This window comes from Drosophila teissieri, chromosome 3L (genome assembly GCF_016746235.2).
Source record: "Drosophila teissieri strain GT53w chromosome 3L, Prin_Dtei_1.1, whole genome shotgun sequence".
In the NCBI taxonomy this organism is placed as follows: domain Eukaryota; kingdom Metazoa; phylum Arthropoda; class Insecta; order Diptera; family Drosophilidae; genus Drosophila; species Drosophila teissieri.
The window spans coordinates 10,608,902-10,623,393 of NC_053031.1; the positions used below are offsets into that span (position 1 = coordinate 10,608,902).

A 14,492-nucleotide genomic window follows, 5' to 3' on the forward strand; every position below is an offset into this window, starting at 1 on the left:
AAGGATCATGTATCACTTTGTATCCGAACAAACGCCGGAGTTGCGCCTCTCGGCGGAGGCGCTGGTCACGAGCCACGTGACGCAGTACCTCAAGGGCTTCCAGCTGGATGCAGTGCGCTTCGTCTACGATCGTCTGGCCAGGCGCGAATTCTGCATCTTGAACGATGAAAGTGGTCTTGGAAAAGTCGCCACGGTGGCGGCGCTACTCAGTGCCCTGCCTCCCGCCAAGAAAACACTTGTGGTGCTGCAGAACGATGAACAACTGCTCACCGGTTGGCGGTTCCATTTGGACACTCTCACTGACCTCCAGGTGTACATCATTCAAGGGGTGCACGGTAATCTTAAAATAGATTTAAGTAGATTGGTTGATAAGTTGTAGAGAATGTTACTTAAGCTAATTTTTTGATGAATCACATTTATGATTAAGTTCTAACTCGTTTCATTGTGTTTTCACATTATTACGAAATAAGGCGGTTCCATTTCAACCATCCGTTGTATTTCCCATTTTGTCAACCAACGCTCTGAAAATGTATCTTATTGTTATTATTACTTCACTAACACTTACTTTCCGCCCTACAGATACCACAGACTCACCGCACAGCGTTTACCTGGCGAAATGGAGCCAACTACGGAGCATTGGAGATCTCAGTCGCCTCAAGTTCGACTACATTATGGTGGACAATCGGGGGCACTCTCTGAACAACAGCTTTTGCACTTCCATGCTGCTGAAGCAATTCGAGGGACGCGTAAACGTTCTTATCTCCAGTGTTGACATTACGGTGAGGCAATGCATTCATAATTTGGTTTATATCATTTTACTTTCTATGGCTTCTCCCTCTGCAGTCCGACGTGAAGTTGCTCTACAATGTTCTAAGGTTGGGCGGCCGACTGGAGCATCAGTACAAAAGCTTTGCAAGCTTCGATCGCAAATTCCACCTGCCAGACCCGAAGGAGGTATTCAGCAAGCGCATAGATCTCGAGGAATACTACAAGCAGCGGGGATTTCTTAGCGAGTATATCAAGTAGGTGACCCAGTTACCTGGTGGCATCTTATCTATGCGCAACGCCGATTAGTTTCACTGTTGCATTAGTCCGGAATAGTCAGTCACATATTAAAAAAAACGTATATAACTTTTTAGGGACTTTCGTCTGCGTCGTTTCCGCCATCAATTCGACAAGAGCCTGCCCCTTGTCGCACCGGAGCAATACAAGCACAATCTGAACCTCTGGTTGTCCTCCAAAAACAGCCAGAGCACACTAAGTGGCTCAGAGGTGTGCTCAACAGTCGCTTCCATCGACAACAATATGGCTCAGCAAAATGAAACTGTGCTCGTTGAAGAATCGGATAGGTTATCCGAGCATAGCGTAGATGATGTAGTGGCAATGTCACCGCTGATATTCGAGTCCTCCGAATCTGACGATGAACCCATAACAGTCGAACCTGTAGCAAATGAAAACCCGGTATTAGTTGTATCTAGCGATGATTGTGAGATTGTGACTCCTCCAAATACACCGCCGAATCGAATGCCTATATTAAGTGAATCGCCAAGGACGAAATCAAAGAAAAAATTTACTAAGAAACCGTCACCGCGCAAAAAAGCAGATCTCACCGATTCCGAAGAGGATGATGCGTTGACAATGCCGCCAAGAAAGAGAACTCGTGCGGCTACCGTTCATTTTACACCCAAGACAAGGAGACTCAATGTGCGAATTCTAAGGGTTTCTCTAGATACTCTGAGCACACCACCTCCGTCTGCAGCCACTACTGCGATCGTAACACCCAAAACAGAGCCCTCAGCTAGAAGAAAAAATCAGAAAAAGCAGCCGGTGAGCGCAATGGATGTGGGTCGTCCAGCTACAAGGGGAATGCAGCGCTTAACACGATCCGCTGAATCAAAAATAAACAGCAAGTACTTGAAGCACCACGCACTGGATGATGCCAAGCGTAGCTTGCCAAGAAGAATCAAGGCTGAGGGGAACCAAACGCCCAAAACTAGCAAACGAATAGTGAAGCAGGAGCCTAAGGCAAAGTCCAAACCCGAGCTGGAAAAGGAGCCGAAGACTGTGGACAAACCTGCTCAAGAAACTCCGAAACGAAAACCCGGACGTCCGAGAAAATCCAAACCGGTGACTGAAACTTTAGAAAAGTCAAAGACTAAGCCGGATTCAAAACGCTTGCCACCAACTCCTCAAGTTCTTAGTGGTAGCTCCTTGTCCTCGGAGTACATGCAATGTGCTCAGCGTATCCCAGACAATTTGGATGCCATTGAGTCACCTGCCTTCCGGGTGCCCTTCACTCCCCAACAAACTCCTATGCTTCTAACCTTGCCGTCTGCTCACAATTTGCTCAACGACTCTGAGGTGGTGGCTATTCCGCTTTCCAAAGATCCAGTTGAAACAGTGGTGATCCACAGCTCCCACGATGAGAGTTCGCCGCAGGATCCGTCGCAGAGTCGTCGCACCAAGGCGTTAAAAAGAAAACGCAAACCCGAGGCGCCTGTCAATTCAAGTTTCGGCGGGGGATTGGGTCTGCCACCGGCTAAGAGGAATGCCAACAAATCGCCTGATCTTTTTAGCATATCCTCGGATCTCTCGCAGATTCCACTGGCACAGCCACGACCCTCATCGCCCTTCGAAGGCTTTAAGATCTTTGGCTCTGAGGTGAAGCAGTTTCAGCAGCAGCACGCGAAAGTTAATATACCAGCGCCAAAAAAGAAGAAAGATCGCTCGTGTTTGGATATCCTGGAGCAAATGTTCGAGCCACGACAGCAGCAGGAGTCGGCTAAAACTAGTCCCAAAGTCTTGCCTACCTTGCCACTGACCCAGAAAGATGATGTAGCGCCTACCATTACGCAGCGAAGAAGAACCCTCCTGGAGGATGACTTCTTTGAGATAACAAACAACGGCCAGTTTGGCAGTCGCATGCGGGTGAACTCCTCTGGAGAGGTCTCGCCCGTGCAACAGGATCAGCAGTCCGTCAGGCCGTCGCAGGCCAATAAAATCACTAAATACTTGATAGGTTCTGGAATTACCCAGGAGAAGACGCAGCCTTCGAATGGTAATCGCAACTCCATCGTCGCATCGCTGCGCAAGTCCCCAAAATCGCCAAAACAGGGTGCCAAAGCCACTCAAGCCACGAAGCTAACGCGCTGGTTTGGCTCGGTCTTCGGAGGAGGAGGAGCCTCACAGACCAGCTCCGTGGAATCGGTTAGCGCGCCGAGTACCCCGGTAAATCCTTCCACAAGTGCAGCAGCGTGTCAAACGCGATCGGCGAGAAGTGGTGGAGCCTCGGGACCCAGCAAAAGAAAGCGATTGGAACTGTTCAAGTAGTGATCAGTATAAGAACAGCAATCAATTGTGGAGATACTAAATTAAAATGACAAAATCCAATTCAGGAAGGAAGCGTCCTGCTTTGTGAATATCAGTTATATTTGCACGCAGGGATTTCTCAGTTATATTTTGAAAATGAAACAAGAAACCAAATATTGGGTCGTGAACATATAACGTATAGTATGAAATCAAAAGCCAAGCAACAGTTAACAGCATCCAAACGTGGACGAATGACTATCTAGTAGGTTGTAAAGTCAATTAGCGTAGACTGTCTGAGCCATTAACTAGCCAATTTAGTTAAATTTCTTTTTTTTGTGCACTCTTTGAAGCTTACTTCACCATTAAATTGAAAAGACACTGTATACCTTCGGTTATACAATATTGAAAAACGTATCTTGTAAGTAGATATCATTGGTACTTCAGTTATTAAAGTTCCTCATTTCATTTTCCAACATGTGCCCCCTGATATATGCCAGTAGTTAGGCGTGTTTTTAGTTAAATTATTGCAATACGCATTACGAAGTGTATTAAACAATTTTAAAGTAACGAAGAATATCGTTTTAGAAACAAGTACAATGTAATTTTTTATCGTCATGAAATAAACAAATGGTTTACATACAAAAACGAACTGTTGCAGATTTTTGGTAGTTTAGTCAATTAAGTGGTTGCACTTCCATTAAGCTATCCATCTAAGCTACATCTTGGGATGGGATACTATCCTCTCTGCTTTCCGAATATTATGGTTAGGTTGTGCATCACCGCCTGGCGCTGGAACTCCAGTTCCCGCCGGCACATGCTGCCCAAAAGTGGCGGACACTGATACTGTATGTTCTCCTGGGCAAAGGTGTCGCCATTGGAGTTCCTGAATGTGAATTCACTCAGTGATTGCACTGCAAAAGAGAATACTTGACGATTACCGAGTGCTACCATTTAACTCTTTATGCAATCTTACGGCAGTAGAATCCGGCAAAGAAGCAGGTCTCATGCGTGGACTTGATGGCATAGGCCACGGGCGATACTCCGGGCATCGTCTTGGTGACCACGTACTTGGCCGTGGCCGTATTCAGCCAGTATGGCCAATGGGATAGCCTCTCTGTGTACTGCACCGTGTAGCGCCAGTCGTGGGCGTGGCCATGATCAGCTAGGATCTTGAAGTTCAAGCTATGTGGGATGGGAAATTTATAATCGTAGCGAAACTACATATTTTGATTGTAGGTTCGGATAGAGGGTTTCACTTACATGGTGGGGTTGAGCAGCCGCATCTTGTTGAAATCCGCCACATACTCCCAGACCTTTTCCGGTTGGCTCCGCTTGATAATGCCCTCGATCTGGTACTTCTGATAGCCACTGGAGAACACGAACACATAGAGCAGCAGGGCGGCGCTGAGGAGCACCGATGCCCGCTTAATATTCCACAGACGAGGACTGTGCATCGTGTGTTGGCTTCTGTGCGGGATGGATATCCAACGTCGACTGGCGATTATTGTGTGTACATCTCGTATATGCCTATTCGAATTTCAAATGAACATGTGCCGCAGAATTCACCACAAAGATTCTGGAAATCGAAATCAGCAGCAGCAAGGGGTAAAGAGCGCTAGTTGCGATGCCAGAAGAGAAAGATAAACAAAAAGGGATCTTAAGTACAGCGGCGACTAGAAATGGGTATATGTATATATGTATGTACATATACCACTCTTCTTTTGGGAAGAGTTTGGTTGCTATGAAGGGTAAACACTATGGGGTTGGGAGTTTCGTTGGATAATTCATTTATAATGTTTAAACATCGAGGTGAATTTACACCATATAGCCTAGTAACCTCCTTAAGTACAAAAAATGTTAGCAAGGGTCTGTGTTTATATGGTCTTGATATCGCGATTCAATTAAATATTCAATTCTAATGGTTTGGTTTTAGTAAAATAGTACAAGCTAAGAAAAACTCATAGAACCGAAACTATTTGAAATTTAAATTTAAAAGCTAAGAAACTTGAATATTATAAGATTTAGATTATTATTTAAGCTTTATGCAAGGCATTGCTTCTGCAATAAAAGTAGTAATTACAGTCAGGAATATAAAGAAATGAAATGGGATTACAGCATGGTTACTATTTCATTTATTCCATTTCATTAGGAAAATGCTGTCCACGCACTTCCACTTGTTGCCAATCCAAGCAGTCTGCTGGCTTTTCGCAGGTCAAAGCTCTGGACCCCCGCCCCCTGGAGGGAGCTCCAATGCCTCCCCCATCAACCCCCCAAACGCTTTCAAATGCTGCCTAACACTGGCACTAGAAAGCTTTGCCAAATGGCGAAAGCTGCGCTGGCTGCTCGTCCATATGATCGCCGCTCTCCATTTAGTTTATAAACAACGCTCGCCGGCTGCAGTTGGAATCGGAACCCTGGGAAACCGGCGCTACTAACCCATATATAGCATACCCATAGGACCCCGGTAAGCATATGTAATTGCTTATCACAGTGCGGCTGTCCGAAATCGGTAGGTCTCATCGCTCCAGCGACAACGGATCCCTCAGCAGCTCGTGTCCCCCCAGCAAATTGCCGGCTTACGTAAGCCAATTGTATTCGATTTGGATTCGTTTTAGCTGAGAGAACATCAATCTCAATTAAATTAAGACAAAAACATGCGGCTACTGGCCAGACACGCGATTCGATTGCTGGGTCAGGAGAATGGCGCGGGCGAGGTGGCTTCACATTCGCGAGGAGGCATCCGGCTGAAGGCCACAACCGGTTACCTCAAGCTGGCCACGGCAAGTGTTCAGCCAGTGGAGCCGGAGAAACAGGTGCAGCGAAAGGTGAGTACTCCAAATTGGTAGACCCAATGTTTAGGTTTCGCTTTGGATTTCGCTAATCGGAATTTCCCCAGAACTCGCCACTGACGGATTCCTTTGGTCGACATCATACCTATTTGAGAATTTCCCTAACCGAACGCTGCAACCTGCGATGTAAGTAGTACACCAATGTATGCTTTAGACCCTTATCGGTTTTGGCCTGTTATTGTATTACCTATTTGATAATACTCGTTATGAAGTGGATCCCGGCCTTGATTGAATAATGTGGCGAAATTCGTGTCTTACACACGCACAACTGCGGCCAACATAATAGTTATGGCGCCCCCACATTGAACCATTTGCTAACCAATTAGAGCAGATGTTCTAATTTCATTTTGGCAGTTCTACTGTAATCAGATACTTTTGGCGACATTAACAGGGTTTCTGATTTCAATTGCTGATATCACTGCCCAACTGATATTGGACCACTTAATGTTCTTAAGGCGAATTCGAGAAACTTCCATGCTAACACACATATCAGAAAGTTTAAGAATGCTACCGATGTATTGTAGTATATGTACATGAAATTCCAACTAGAAAATTGTATTATTATTACTATGTATATTTTTAGGCGACTACTGCATGCCCGCTGAAGGCGTGCCGCTGCAACCCAAAAACAATCTCCTGACCACCGGGGAAATCCTGCGTCTAGCTCGAATTTTCGTGGAGCAGGGAGTGCGCAAAATCCGCTTAACGGGCGGAGAGCCCACGGTGCGGCGGGATATAGTGGAGATTGTGGCTCAAATGAAAGCGTTACCCGAACTGGAACAAGTGGGAATTACCACCAATGGCCTGGTGCTGACCCGCCTGCTACTGCCGCTCCAGAGAGCTGGACTGGATAACCTTAACATCAGTCTGGACACGCTGAAAAGGGATCGCTTTGAGAAGATTACCAGGAGAAAAGGATGGGAGCGGGTGATAGCGGGCATTGATCTAGCTGTCCAATTGGGCTATCGTCCCAAGGTGAACTGCGTCCTAATGCGCGATTTCAACGAGGATGAAATCTGTGATTTCGTCGAATTCACCAAGGATCGTCCCGTGGATGTGCGGTTCATAGAGTACATGCCTTTCTCTGGAAATAAGTGGCATACAGAGAGGCTCATTTCATACAAAGATACCCTGCAAACCATACGACAAAGGTGGCCCGACTTTCAGGCCCTTCCCAATGGACCCAATGACACTTCCAAAGCGTATGCAGTTCCGGGATTCAAGGGTCAGGTCGGTTTCATCACCTCCATGACGGAACACTTTTGCGGAACCTGCAATAGATTGCGACTGACGGCGGATGGGAACATAAAGGTGTGCTTGTTTGGCAACAAAGAGTTCTCGTTGAGAGATGCCATGCGAAATGAGAATGTTAGCGAGGAACAGTTGGTGGATCTCATTGGGGCAGCTGTCCAGCGCAAGAAGAAACAGCATGCAGGTGAGTTGCGAACCCGGAATCAAACGTAGAAAGTCTTCAGACCTTGGTACTCCTTCGCAGGCATGCTCAACCTGTCGCAGATGGAGAACCGGCCCATGATACTCATTGGCGGCTAGTAGACACACCACACTCTCTCTTCCCTCTCCCGTTGCAGATGCTGCGCCAAGACTCCATCATCATCTTCATCCACATTTGTATCACCAAGCATATCATACTTCAAGGCTGCAGTTCCAGGCCCGGAATTACAGCCGACTTACCCATGTCGATGGCCAGGGCAAGGCCCAAATGGTGGATGTGGGCGCAAAACCATCGACCACAAGACTAGCTCGTGCAGAGGCCACTGTCCAGGTGGGTGAGAAACTCACCCAACTTATAGCCGACAATCAAGTGGCCAAGGGAGATGTTCTGACCGTAGCCCAACTTGCTGGCATAATGGGCGCTAAGCGAACTGCCGAACTGATACCGCTGTGCCACAACATCAGCTTGTCCTCCGTGAAAGTGCAGGCCACTCTTCTGAAAGCCAAACAGTCTGTGCGGCTGGAGGCATCCGTTCGCTGCTCCGGCCAAACTGGAGTCGAAATGGAGGCACTAACCGCAGTTTCCGTGGCAGCGTTAACTGTGTACGACATGTGCAAGGCTGTTTCCCACGATATCTGCATCACCAATGTCCGCCTGCTAAGCAAATCCGGCGGAAAAAGGGACTTCAGGAGGGATGAGCCGAATAATGGAATAGTTACAGAGGTTGAATGAGGTGTTCCGTGACTGACAGGATACACTTAACTAGTTAAATGACTAAACCACATTACGGGGAATGGAAAAAACCACTGCTTAATAGATTTATCCACAAATATTAAATTGAAAGACTTACTATGGAGCAAGAATACATAAATATAAATATGTAGATACAAACACTTCCTTATAGAAAACTAATTTGACTAACGTACCAATAAAAATATTTCTGAAGAGTTTTTAAAGGGTTTGTTCCCAGTCAGTGAGTGGAGTTCTAATTGCCAGATTTTAAATGAATCACACGACACATGACTAATTTCAATCTGAAGTTTAAGGTCTCTTTAATTCGTGGCCAGAGTGGGTTAGGTTTAAATGAGGGAATTGATGGATAGTGTTGGTGTGAAGGTGCGATTGGAGGCGTGTCGCGAACTGCGCCTTACAGCTAGAAGTACATACAACATTAGAAGTGTTCATTAAACGCGGATTATCGCTCGCAAATCCTGGCAGAGTTCCCTCTCAACATAGACACAATAAATACGGTGTGGTGAGGTAATCAATCGCTCCTAGTTGGACACCAGAACATTACGGTTCTCCGCCTTGCCCTCCGCATCCGCGCCCTTGCCACCCTCGGCGCCCAGGTGCTCGCCGCGAATCTTGATGTTGTGCTCCTCCTTGAATTTGTTCAGCTCGCTGCCCTTTTTGCTCAGGTCATTAGTGACCATGACGATGGTCTTGGCGATGAAGTCCTTGTTCTCCACCAGCTGCGGCAGCACCTCCTTTACGGTTCTTTCGCACAGCACACCGCCAATTTGGCGAAAGCATTTCCGTTCGGGATCCGCCGCCTCCAGAGTTTCTATCACAGTTCTGGGAAGGATTATGGGGTTATATCTGGTTGTCAGCAGGGATTCTCCCACTTGGCCAAGGTCCCATCAGACGGACAACCATCTTTGGGCCTCTGGTGACTCACTTGTGTTCCCTCAAATCCATTTCGAGCGTATTTAAACTGTTGGCCAAATTGCGCTGATCATTGCGCAGCTGGTGGAACTGGGCCACAATGGCCTCCTGGCTGGCACTCAGTTTCGCCGATTCGGTGCTCATCGCAATGCTCGCTCTCCAAAAGGACCCCTTCGAAATCTAGGCCTGGATAATCGCTTTAATTACGCGAAAATCTGCGATTTTCTTTCAAAATACGACGGCGAACACGAGGGCTATGCGAAAAACGTCCTAATAAATCCCAATCGCGAAAAGGCAGTGAGACCGTGAATGGAATGTGAAAAAATGGTCTAACTGTAAATGTAAATATAGCTTATTTATGAATTATTATATACATTTACATATTAGAAATTATTTTTAAATATTACATATTTAAATATTAATCCTATTGTAGTATTTTCATATTTAGTGAAACAAAGTGAATCAAATTCGTCACTACGTAGGCGACTAATCGCAGTGAATGCAATCGATAGGCGGGAAACCATATGTTGCTTACGTTTCGCGGTGAATGTCAAATTTGAATACACGTGCGAGTTGTTTCTAACGAAGTTTATTTTATTTAATGATTTTTATTTGATATATTGCTATATAAAATCATGCCGGCAGCAGTGGCCACAGGAGTGCAATTCGGTGGACCGTCCAAAAATAAAAAAATAGTGTTCGACGACTCCGGCGAGGCGGTAGTTAAACAAAACAAAAAGGAGCACCCACATAAGCCACAATTTCAAGGCAAGGAACAGGTGAAAAAGCCGCAGAAAAATAAATTTGGAGAGAATGGAAAATCAGCGGGTGGTAAATCCTTTACTAGAAACCACCAAAAGCCTGATTTTGCAAATAAGCCACAGAAAGTAAAGTTTGGTAATGATGGAGAACAAGTAGCTTCCAAATCGTTCAACCAAAATCATAAAAATGGTCCAAAACCACAGAAAATCAAATTTGGAGAGGATGGAGAAGCTGTAGCTCAAAAACCATTCAACAAAAACAACTTTAAACATAACGGTCAAAAGTCGGACTTTGCTAATAAACCTCAAAAAATAAAGTTTACTGATGATGGAGAAGATGAAGTAACTCCAAATTCTTTCAACAAAAAGACGGAACCGGTCAAGAAGTCGCAAAAAATCAAGTTTGGAGATGACGGAGAGTCCACGGAGAACTTAAAAAAGCCTCAACGAATCAAGTTTGATGAGGATGGAGCTGGAAAAAATGTATCCGATAGCGATGGGGACAGTGACGAGGAATTTGGGGACTCCATTTCCAAGAAGCACAACAAATATCAGTCAAAAATAGATGAAGACGAGGAGTCCCAAAAGAAGTGGTATCATGTGGTATGTTAAAGCTAAACTAAAATCGTTCAAATAAATCATTAATAGTTACCACTTTTGTATCTTAGCATCCCGACTATCCCTCTACCGATGAGGTGCTGGACATGAAGGAGAACGATCAGCTGGAGCTCTACAATCTCTGCAAGAATTCCTTTGAGGCGGAGAAGACAACTTTTAATAAACGTAAGACATGCTAGACTCGGGTACTTCCTTATGTATAAAGATGAATGGAGAGAAGAGTAGAGCTTTAATCCCTGCTACTATCTTATCCTTAGGCAATCCATCGGATGCCCGCTGGTTGCAAACCGCTCTGCACAAGGGTACAGCAAAGGATCGGGCCAATGCGGGAGCCCTTTTGGTGACGAGCAATCCACTAGGCAACTTGGAAGCATTGACCACTTTAATTGGCTTCTGTAAGATCTCCAACAAGGCCAGTAATGATGTGATAGCAGTGCTCACGGATTTGTGGCAGGAGGTGCTCCTCCCACCAAACAGAAAACTCCTGGCGGTGCACACACGTGGTGCTGATTGGAAAAAGCTGAAGAAGGATGAGAATTTGCACAACGAACAGAAGCGACGCATTTACGCGTACTGGCATTTCGAAAGCGAGTTAAAGGACCAGTACCACGAGTTTTTGAAGAACGTGATGCAGGGCTTACAGACTGGGCAGGAACACAATAAGAACTCCTCTATTGTGACTGCCGCCAGGTTGCTGGCTTATGCTCCCGAAAAAGAACAGCTCCTGCTAACCATGCTGGTGAACAAACTGGGCGACCCCATCGCCAAGATTGCCTCCAAAGCGTTGCATCACCTCAGCGAGGTGGCCCAGAAACACCCCAACATGTGCGGTGTTATTGTTGCCGAAGCAGAAAAGCTACTTTTCCGTAACAACATTTCCGAGCGAGCGCAGCACTTTGCACTGTGCTTCCTCTCGAGCATCGCACCCTCTGGCCGGCCCGAAGTTTGCACCAAGTTGGTCAACATATGCTTTGCCCTCTTCAAGGTTCTTGTCCAGAAGGGAGCCGTAAATAATAGGACCATGCAGGCCATTCTGCGATGCCTGCAAAAGGCTATCGTGGAGGCTAAGCCGGCAAAGGATAGCAACGGAGAGTTACTCACCAAGGAAATGCAGGACACCATCTACCGCTTGGTGCACTTGGCAGACATCAGAGTCGCTGTACAGACACTCGGTCTGCTGCTGCAACTGGTTGCAGTTAAAACTGAGAAATCGGATCGGTTTTATAATGCTTTGTACGTAAAGCTGCTGGATTTGAACCTCATTAATGTGGGTAGTAAAACGGCGGCTCATCTACTGCATATTGTACATCGTGCCATCCACATCGACAATCATGTGGCCAGGGCCCAGGCATTCGTAAAGCGCCTCCTGCAGTTGACGTTATACGCTCCTCCCCACATTGCAGCTGGTTGTTTAATCGTCATCCACAAGTTGCTGCGCATGCGCCGTGAGCTTATTGGCGGCACCGGAGCTTCAGAGGAAGTGGAAGAAGGATCCAAAGTTGTCCTACCAGTTGGCGCGGATCTGGACAAGTTCGGCAGCGACGATGAGGAAGTTTACGAGGATGTCAAAGAGGAGGCAGATGATACAAAAGGCTCCAATCCGTTGGAAGAGAAGGCAGAGGATGGTGTCAAACCAAATGCATCCTCCTGGCACCATGCCAGTGTGGCTGCCACAGAGGCCAAGGTGCGGGATATTGATTCCTGCAAGTACGATCCGTACCATCGAGTGCCCGCTTTTGCAGGAGCTGCTTATACACTCCGCTACGAACTATTGTTGCTGCGGCAACACTACCATCCCACCGTTCAGGTCTTTGCCGAACAGATCCTTCAGCGTGAGTATTCCTTGTGGTTTTCTTTCGTAGACTTTAGTAAACCCTTTGCTTTCTTTAGAATCACGCATTGATTACTATGGTGATCCGCTCAGAGATTTCGGACTGCCACACTTTTTGGAGCGTTTCGCCTTCAAGAATCCGAAAAAGCTGGAAGCACAGGCAGCGGAAAGTGCTACCGTGGCACACAAACGATACATGGCTCACGGGGCGCGAGGAAGACCAGTAAAATCACTGACAAAGGCCAACTGCACCGAGGACGAGATGTTCATCTTCAACTTCTTAGAGCATAAACGCAAACAGGCGGAAATTGTGGCGCAGAACAAGAAGCAGAAGGAGGTAAAGAAGGACGCCCCAGAAGATGGAGACGATGGCGAGGCTGGGGAGGAATACCTGAAAGAGGGCGAAGTAGATGACGATGAGTTCGAGGCCTATTTGGATGGGTATTTCGGCAAGAAGTTCAAGGAAGGTGCCGACGAGGAGGAGGGTGAAGAGGAGCTAAACTTCCTGCAGGAGCTAGGCGGCGAGATGAAAAAGAATAAGGCCAAGGACAAGAAGAAGAAACAGTCCGACAAGGCGGAGGATGATATGGATGATATAGATGACGACTGGGGTGATGACGACTTGGCAGAAGATGAGGACGAAGAAATGGAAGGCGAAGATCAGTCCGATGATGAAACGGGTTCAATTGATTTGGAGCCACTTGATGACGACGACGATGACGATGATGATGATGATGATGATGAGGGCTCGATTTCAGAAGGCGGCCCTGACGACAGTGATTCAAGTGATGCTCCTGAAAGTCCAGACGAGGAGGATGACGACGAAGATGCACCACCGCGATCCAAAAAATCCCGCAAAGACTCCACCGACATGGTGGGAGGACGAACTTTTGCCAAAACACTCAAACAGAGTCACGGTAAGATATCGATTAAGAATTCATTGTTCGTCATGAGGGTAATTATATGTTCTTTGTCAACATCTTTAGATATGTCCTCTCTGTTTGCTGCCGCCGATGACTTTTCTTCGCTGCTGGAGGAGACGGCCAAGGTTAAGGGTCAGGGAACCAGCAATGCCGTTTTCAACAAGGACAAGTCCTCCGACAAACAATTGAAATGGGAAGAAAATCGACGATCGAACTCCAAATCCTACAAGGGCAAGAAGTTTGCCGGCAAACCAGCGGCCAAAGGTGGCAGACCACAGAAGGCGGGCAAGAAGCGGAAACACTAAACTAAACTCGATTATCAAACTCTAATCCATGTAAATGGTTAGATTTGTAAATAAAAACCAATTACAATCAATTTTTATTAAGTTAAAAAGTACCTCTGGCTTATCATTTGAAATGCTTTATTTTAACTGCATTTTGATATTGGTTTTATGTACAGACTTTGGTGACTTAACCGCTAGCAACTCGTTTCAAATTCATCTCCGTGTCTCAATCCATCTTCAAAGTTAATCAAACTCCTTCCATTGTTTGGTTAACATAACTATCCGTAATCCATATAACGCTTTGGCCAAACTGTAAAAATCGAGTTCATTACGATTTGATTGCTTTATTCTTACATTTAACTAGTTGTCCCCCATTGGTTGTTGCGTCCTTTGTAAGTAGATTGGGCAGAGACTGTGGTCATTGATAGTTCCAGTGATCTTAAACTACGACGGATTGCCAATGATCGCAGCCATAAAAACTCATGCCAAATGAGTTTGCTTATAAAATGTAGGGTATGTTTAACTTTTTATATTGCGACTTTTTGGAGTTTTTGGGCTTTACATTTGTGTGTGTTCTAAGGCAACTTGTTAGAAGGCAACTTTAATATAAATGTTATTTGTTTTATACTAAAATTTACACCATGACTTCAACATCATTTTCCTTCTTTATCAGCTCTAACGCAAGTTTATACAGTTCGATATGTGAATTGGAATTGGGTTAAGTTAATGACAGGGGAGGGTTTAGTGGGTGCCTATAGAAACTGATAAATTGTGGACAATACAAAAGTAAACAATACAA

At 45.9% G+C, this 14,492-nt stretch overlaps 5 protein-coding genes across 9 annotated transcripts; 3 read left to right on the forward strand and 2 right to left on the reverse strand.

Moving 5' to 3' along the window:
* The first annotated feature begins 7 nt into the window (after positions 1-7).
* Positions 8-3,737, forward strand: LOC122615689 (protein suppressor of underreplication). Of its 2 annotated transcripts, none has more exons than XM_043790737.1 (4): positions 8-335; positions 580-779; positions 844-1,022; positions 1,140-3,737. In XM_043790737.1, the coding sequence occupies exons 1-4, from the start codon at positions 8-10 to the stop codon at positions 3,328-3,330; spliced, it is 2,898 nt and encodes a 965-aa protein (XP_043646672.1). In that variant the 3' UTR covers positions 3,331-3,737. The 2 variants fall into 2 exon arrangements, with proteins under 2 accessions (XP_043646672.1, XP_043646673.1); XM_043790738.1 differs by having other exon boundaries at positions 292-310.
* A 151-nt stretch (positions 3,738-3,888) lies between these two features.
* Positions 3,889-4,822, reverse strand: LOC122615691. The gene is made up of 3 exons (XM_043790739.1): positions 4,570-4,822; positions 4,283-4,491; positions 3,889-4,220 (listed from the first exon to the last, which is right to left on the reverse strand). Exons 1-3 carry the CDS (start codon positions 4,761-4,763, stop codon positions 4,045-4,047), a joined length of 579 nt encoding a protein of 192 aa, XP_043646674.1. The 5' UTR covers positions 4,764-4,822; the 3' UTR covers positions 3,889-4,044.
* An 841-nt stretch (positions 4,823-5,663) lies between these two features.
* LOC122615814 (molybdenum cofactor biosynthesis protein 1) lies at positions 5,664-8,543 on the forward strand. Of its 4 annotated transcripts, none has more exons than XM_043790946.1 (5): positions 5,664-5,773; positions 5,925-6,134; positions 6,206-6,284; positions 6,742-7,593; positions 7,748-8,543. In XM_043790946.1, exons 2-5 carry the CDS (start codon positions 5,964-5,966, stop codon positions 8,341-8,343), a joined length of 1,698 nt encoding a protein of 565 aa, XP_043646881.1. In that variant the 5' UTR covers positions 5,664-5,773; positions 5,925-5,963; the 3' UTR covers positions 8,344-8,543. The 4 variants fall into 4 exon arrangements, with proteins under 4 accessions (XP_043646881.1, XP_043646879.1, XP_043646883.1 ...); XM_043790944.1 differs by having other exon boundaries at positions 5,696-5,818; XM_043790948.1 differs by having other exon boundaries at positions 5,696-5,818; positions 7,654-7,846.
* A 95-nt stretch (positions 8,544-8,638) lies between these two features.
* Positions 8,639-9,565, reverse strand: LOC122615815 (probable prefoldin subunit 2). The gene is made up of 2 exons (XM_043790949.1): positions 9,290-9,565; positions 8,639-9,186 (listed from the first exon to the last, which is right to left on the reverse strand). The coding sequence occupies exons 1-2, from the start codon at positions 9,418-9,420 to the stop codon at positions 8,886-8,888; spliced, it is 432 nt and encodes a 143-aa protein (XP_043646884.1). The 5' UTR covers positions 9,421-9,565; the 3' UTR covers positions 8,639-8,885.
* A 256-nt stretch (positions 9,566-9,821) lies between these two features.
* LOC122618516 (uncharacterized protein F23B12.7) lies at positions 9,822-13,785 on the forward strand. The gene is made up of 5 exons (XM_043795008.1): positions 9,822-10,640; positions 10,706-10,820; positions 10,913-12,487; positions 12,546-13,403; positions 13,473-13,785. Exons 1-5 carry the CDS (start codon positions 9,912-9,914, stop codon positions 13,712-13,714), a joined length of 3,519 nt encoding a protein of 1,172 aa, XP_043650943.1. The 5' UTR covers positions 9,822-9,911; the 3' UTR covers positions 13,715-13,785.
* The last annotated feature ends 707 nt before the right edge of the window (positions 13,786-14,492 follow it).

What these genes read in the sequence shown, in the direction of transcription:
- LOC122618516 (XM_043795008.1), top strand. Translation starts at nt 9,912, where the DNA reads ATGCCGGCAGCAGTGGCCACAGGAGTGCAATTCGGTGGACCGTCCAAA. An exon ending in AAAAGAAGTGGTATCATGTG is followed by an intron (nt 10,641 to 10,705) that starts GTATGTTAAAGC and finishes TTTGTATCTTAG; the next exon opens with CATCCCGACTATCCCTCTAC. An exon ending in GAAGACAACTTTTAATAAAC is followed by an intron (nt 10,821 to 10,912) that starts GTAAGACATGCT and finishes TCTTATCCTTAG; the next exon opens with GCAATCCATCGGATGCCCGC.
- LOC122615815 (XM_043790949.1), bottom strand. Translation starts at nt 9,420, where the DNA reads ATGAGCACCGAATCGGCGAAACTGAGTGCCAGCCAGGAGGCCATTGTG. An exon ending in ATGGATTTGAGGGAACACAA is followed by an intron (nt 9,187 to 9,289) that starts GTGAGTCACCAG and finishes AATCCTTCCCAG; the next exon opens with AACTGTGATAGAAACTCTGG.
- LOC122615691 (XM_043790739.1), bottom strand. Translation starts at nt 4,763, where the DNA reads ATGCACAGTCCTCGTCTGTGGAATATTAAGCGGGCATCGGTGCTCCTC. An exon ending in CGGCTGCTCAACCCCACCAT is followed by an intron (nt 4,492 to 4,569) that starts GTAAGTGAAACC and finishes CATCCCACATAG; the next exon opens with CTTGAACTTCAAGATCCTAG. An exon ending in CTTTGCCGGATTCTACTGCC is followed by an intron (nt 4,221 to 4,282) that starts GTAAGATTGCAT and finishes TCTCTTTTGCAG; the next exon opens with TGCAATCACTGAGTGAATTC.
- LOC122615814 (XM_043790946.1), top strand. Translation starts at nt 5,964, where the DNA reads ATGCGGCTACTGGCCAGACACGCGATTCGATTGCTGGGTCAGGAGAAT. An exon ending in CGAACGCTGCAACCTGCGAT is followed by an intron (nt 6,285 to 6,741) that starts GTAAGTAGTACA and finishes GTATATTTTTAG; the next exon opens with GCGACTACTGCATGCCCGCT. An exon ending in CAAGAAGAAACAGCATGCAG is followed by an intron (nt 7,594 to 7,747) that starts GTGAGTTGCGAA and finishes CTCCCGTTGCAG; the next exon opens with ATGCTGCGCCAAGACTCCAT.
- LOC122615689 (XM_043790737.1), top strand. Translation starts at nt 8, where the DNA reads ATGTATCACTTTGTATCCGAACAAACGCCGGAGTTGCGCCTCTCGGCG. An exon ending in CATCATTCAAGGGGTGCACG is followed by an intron (nt 336 to 579) that starts GTAATCTTAAAA and finishes TCCGCCCTACAG; the next exon opens with ATACCACAGACTCACCGCAC. An exon ending in TTTCTTAGCGAGTATATCAA is followed by an intron (nt 1,023 to 1,139) that starts GTAGGTGACCCA and finishes ATAACTTTTTAG; the next exon opens with GGACTTTCGTCTGCGTCGTT.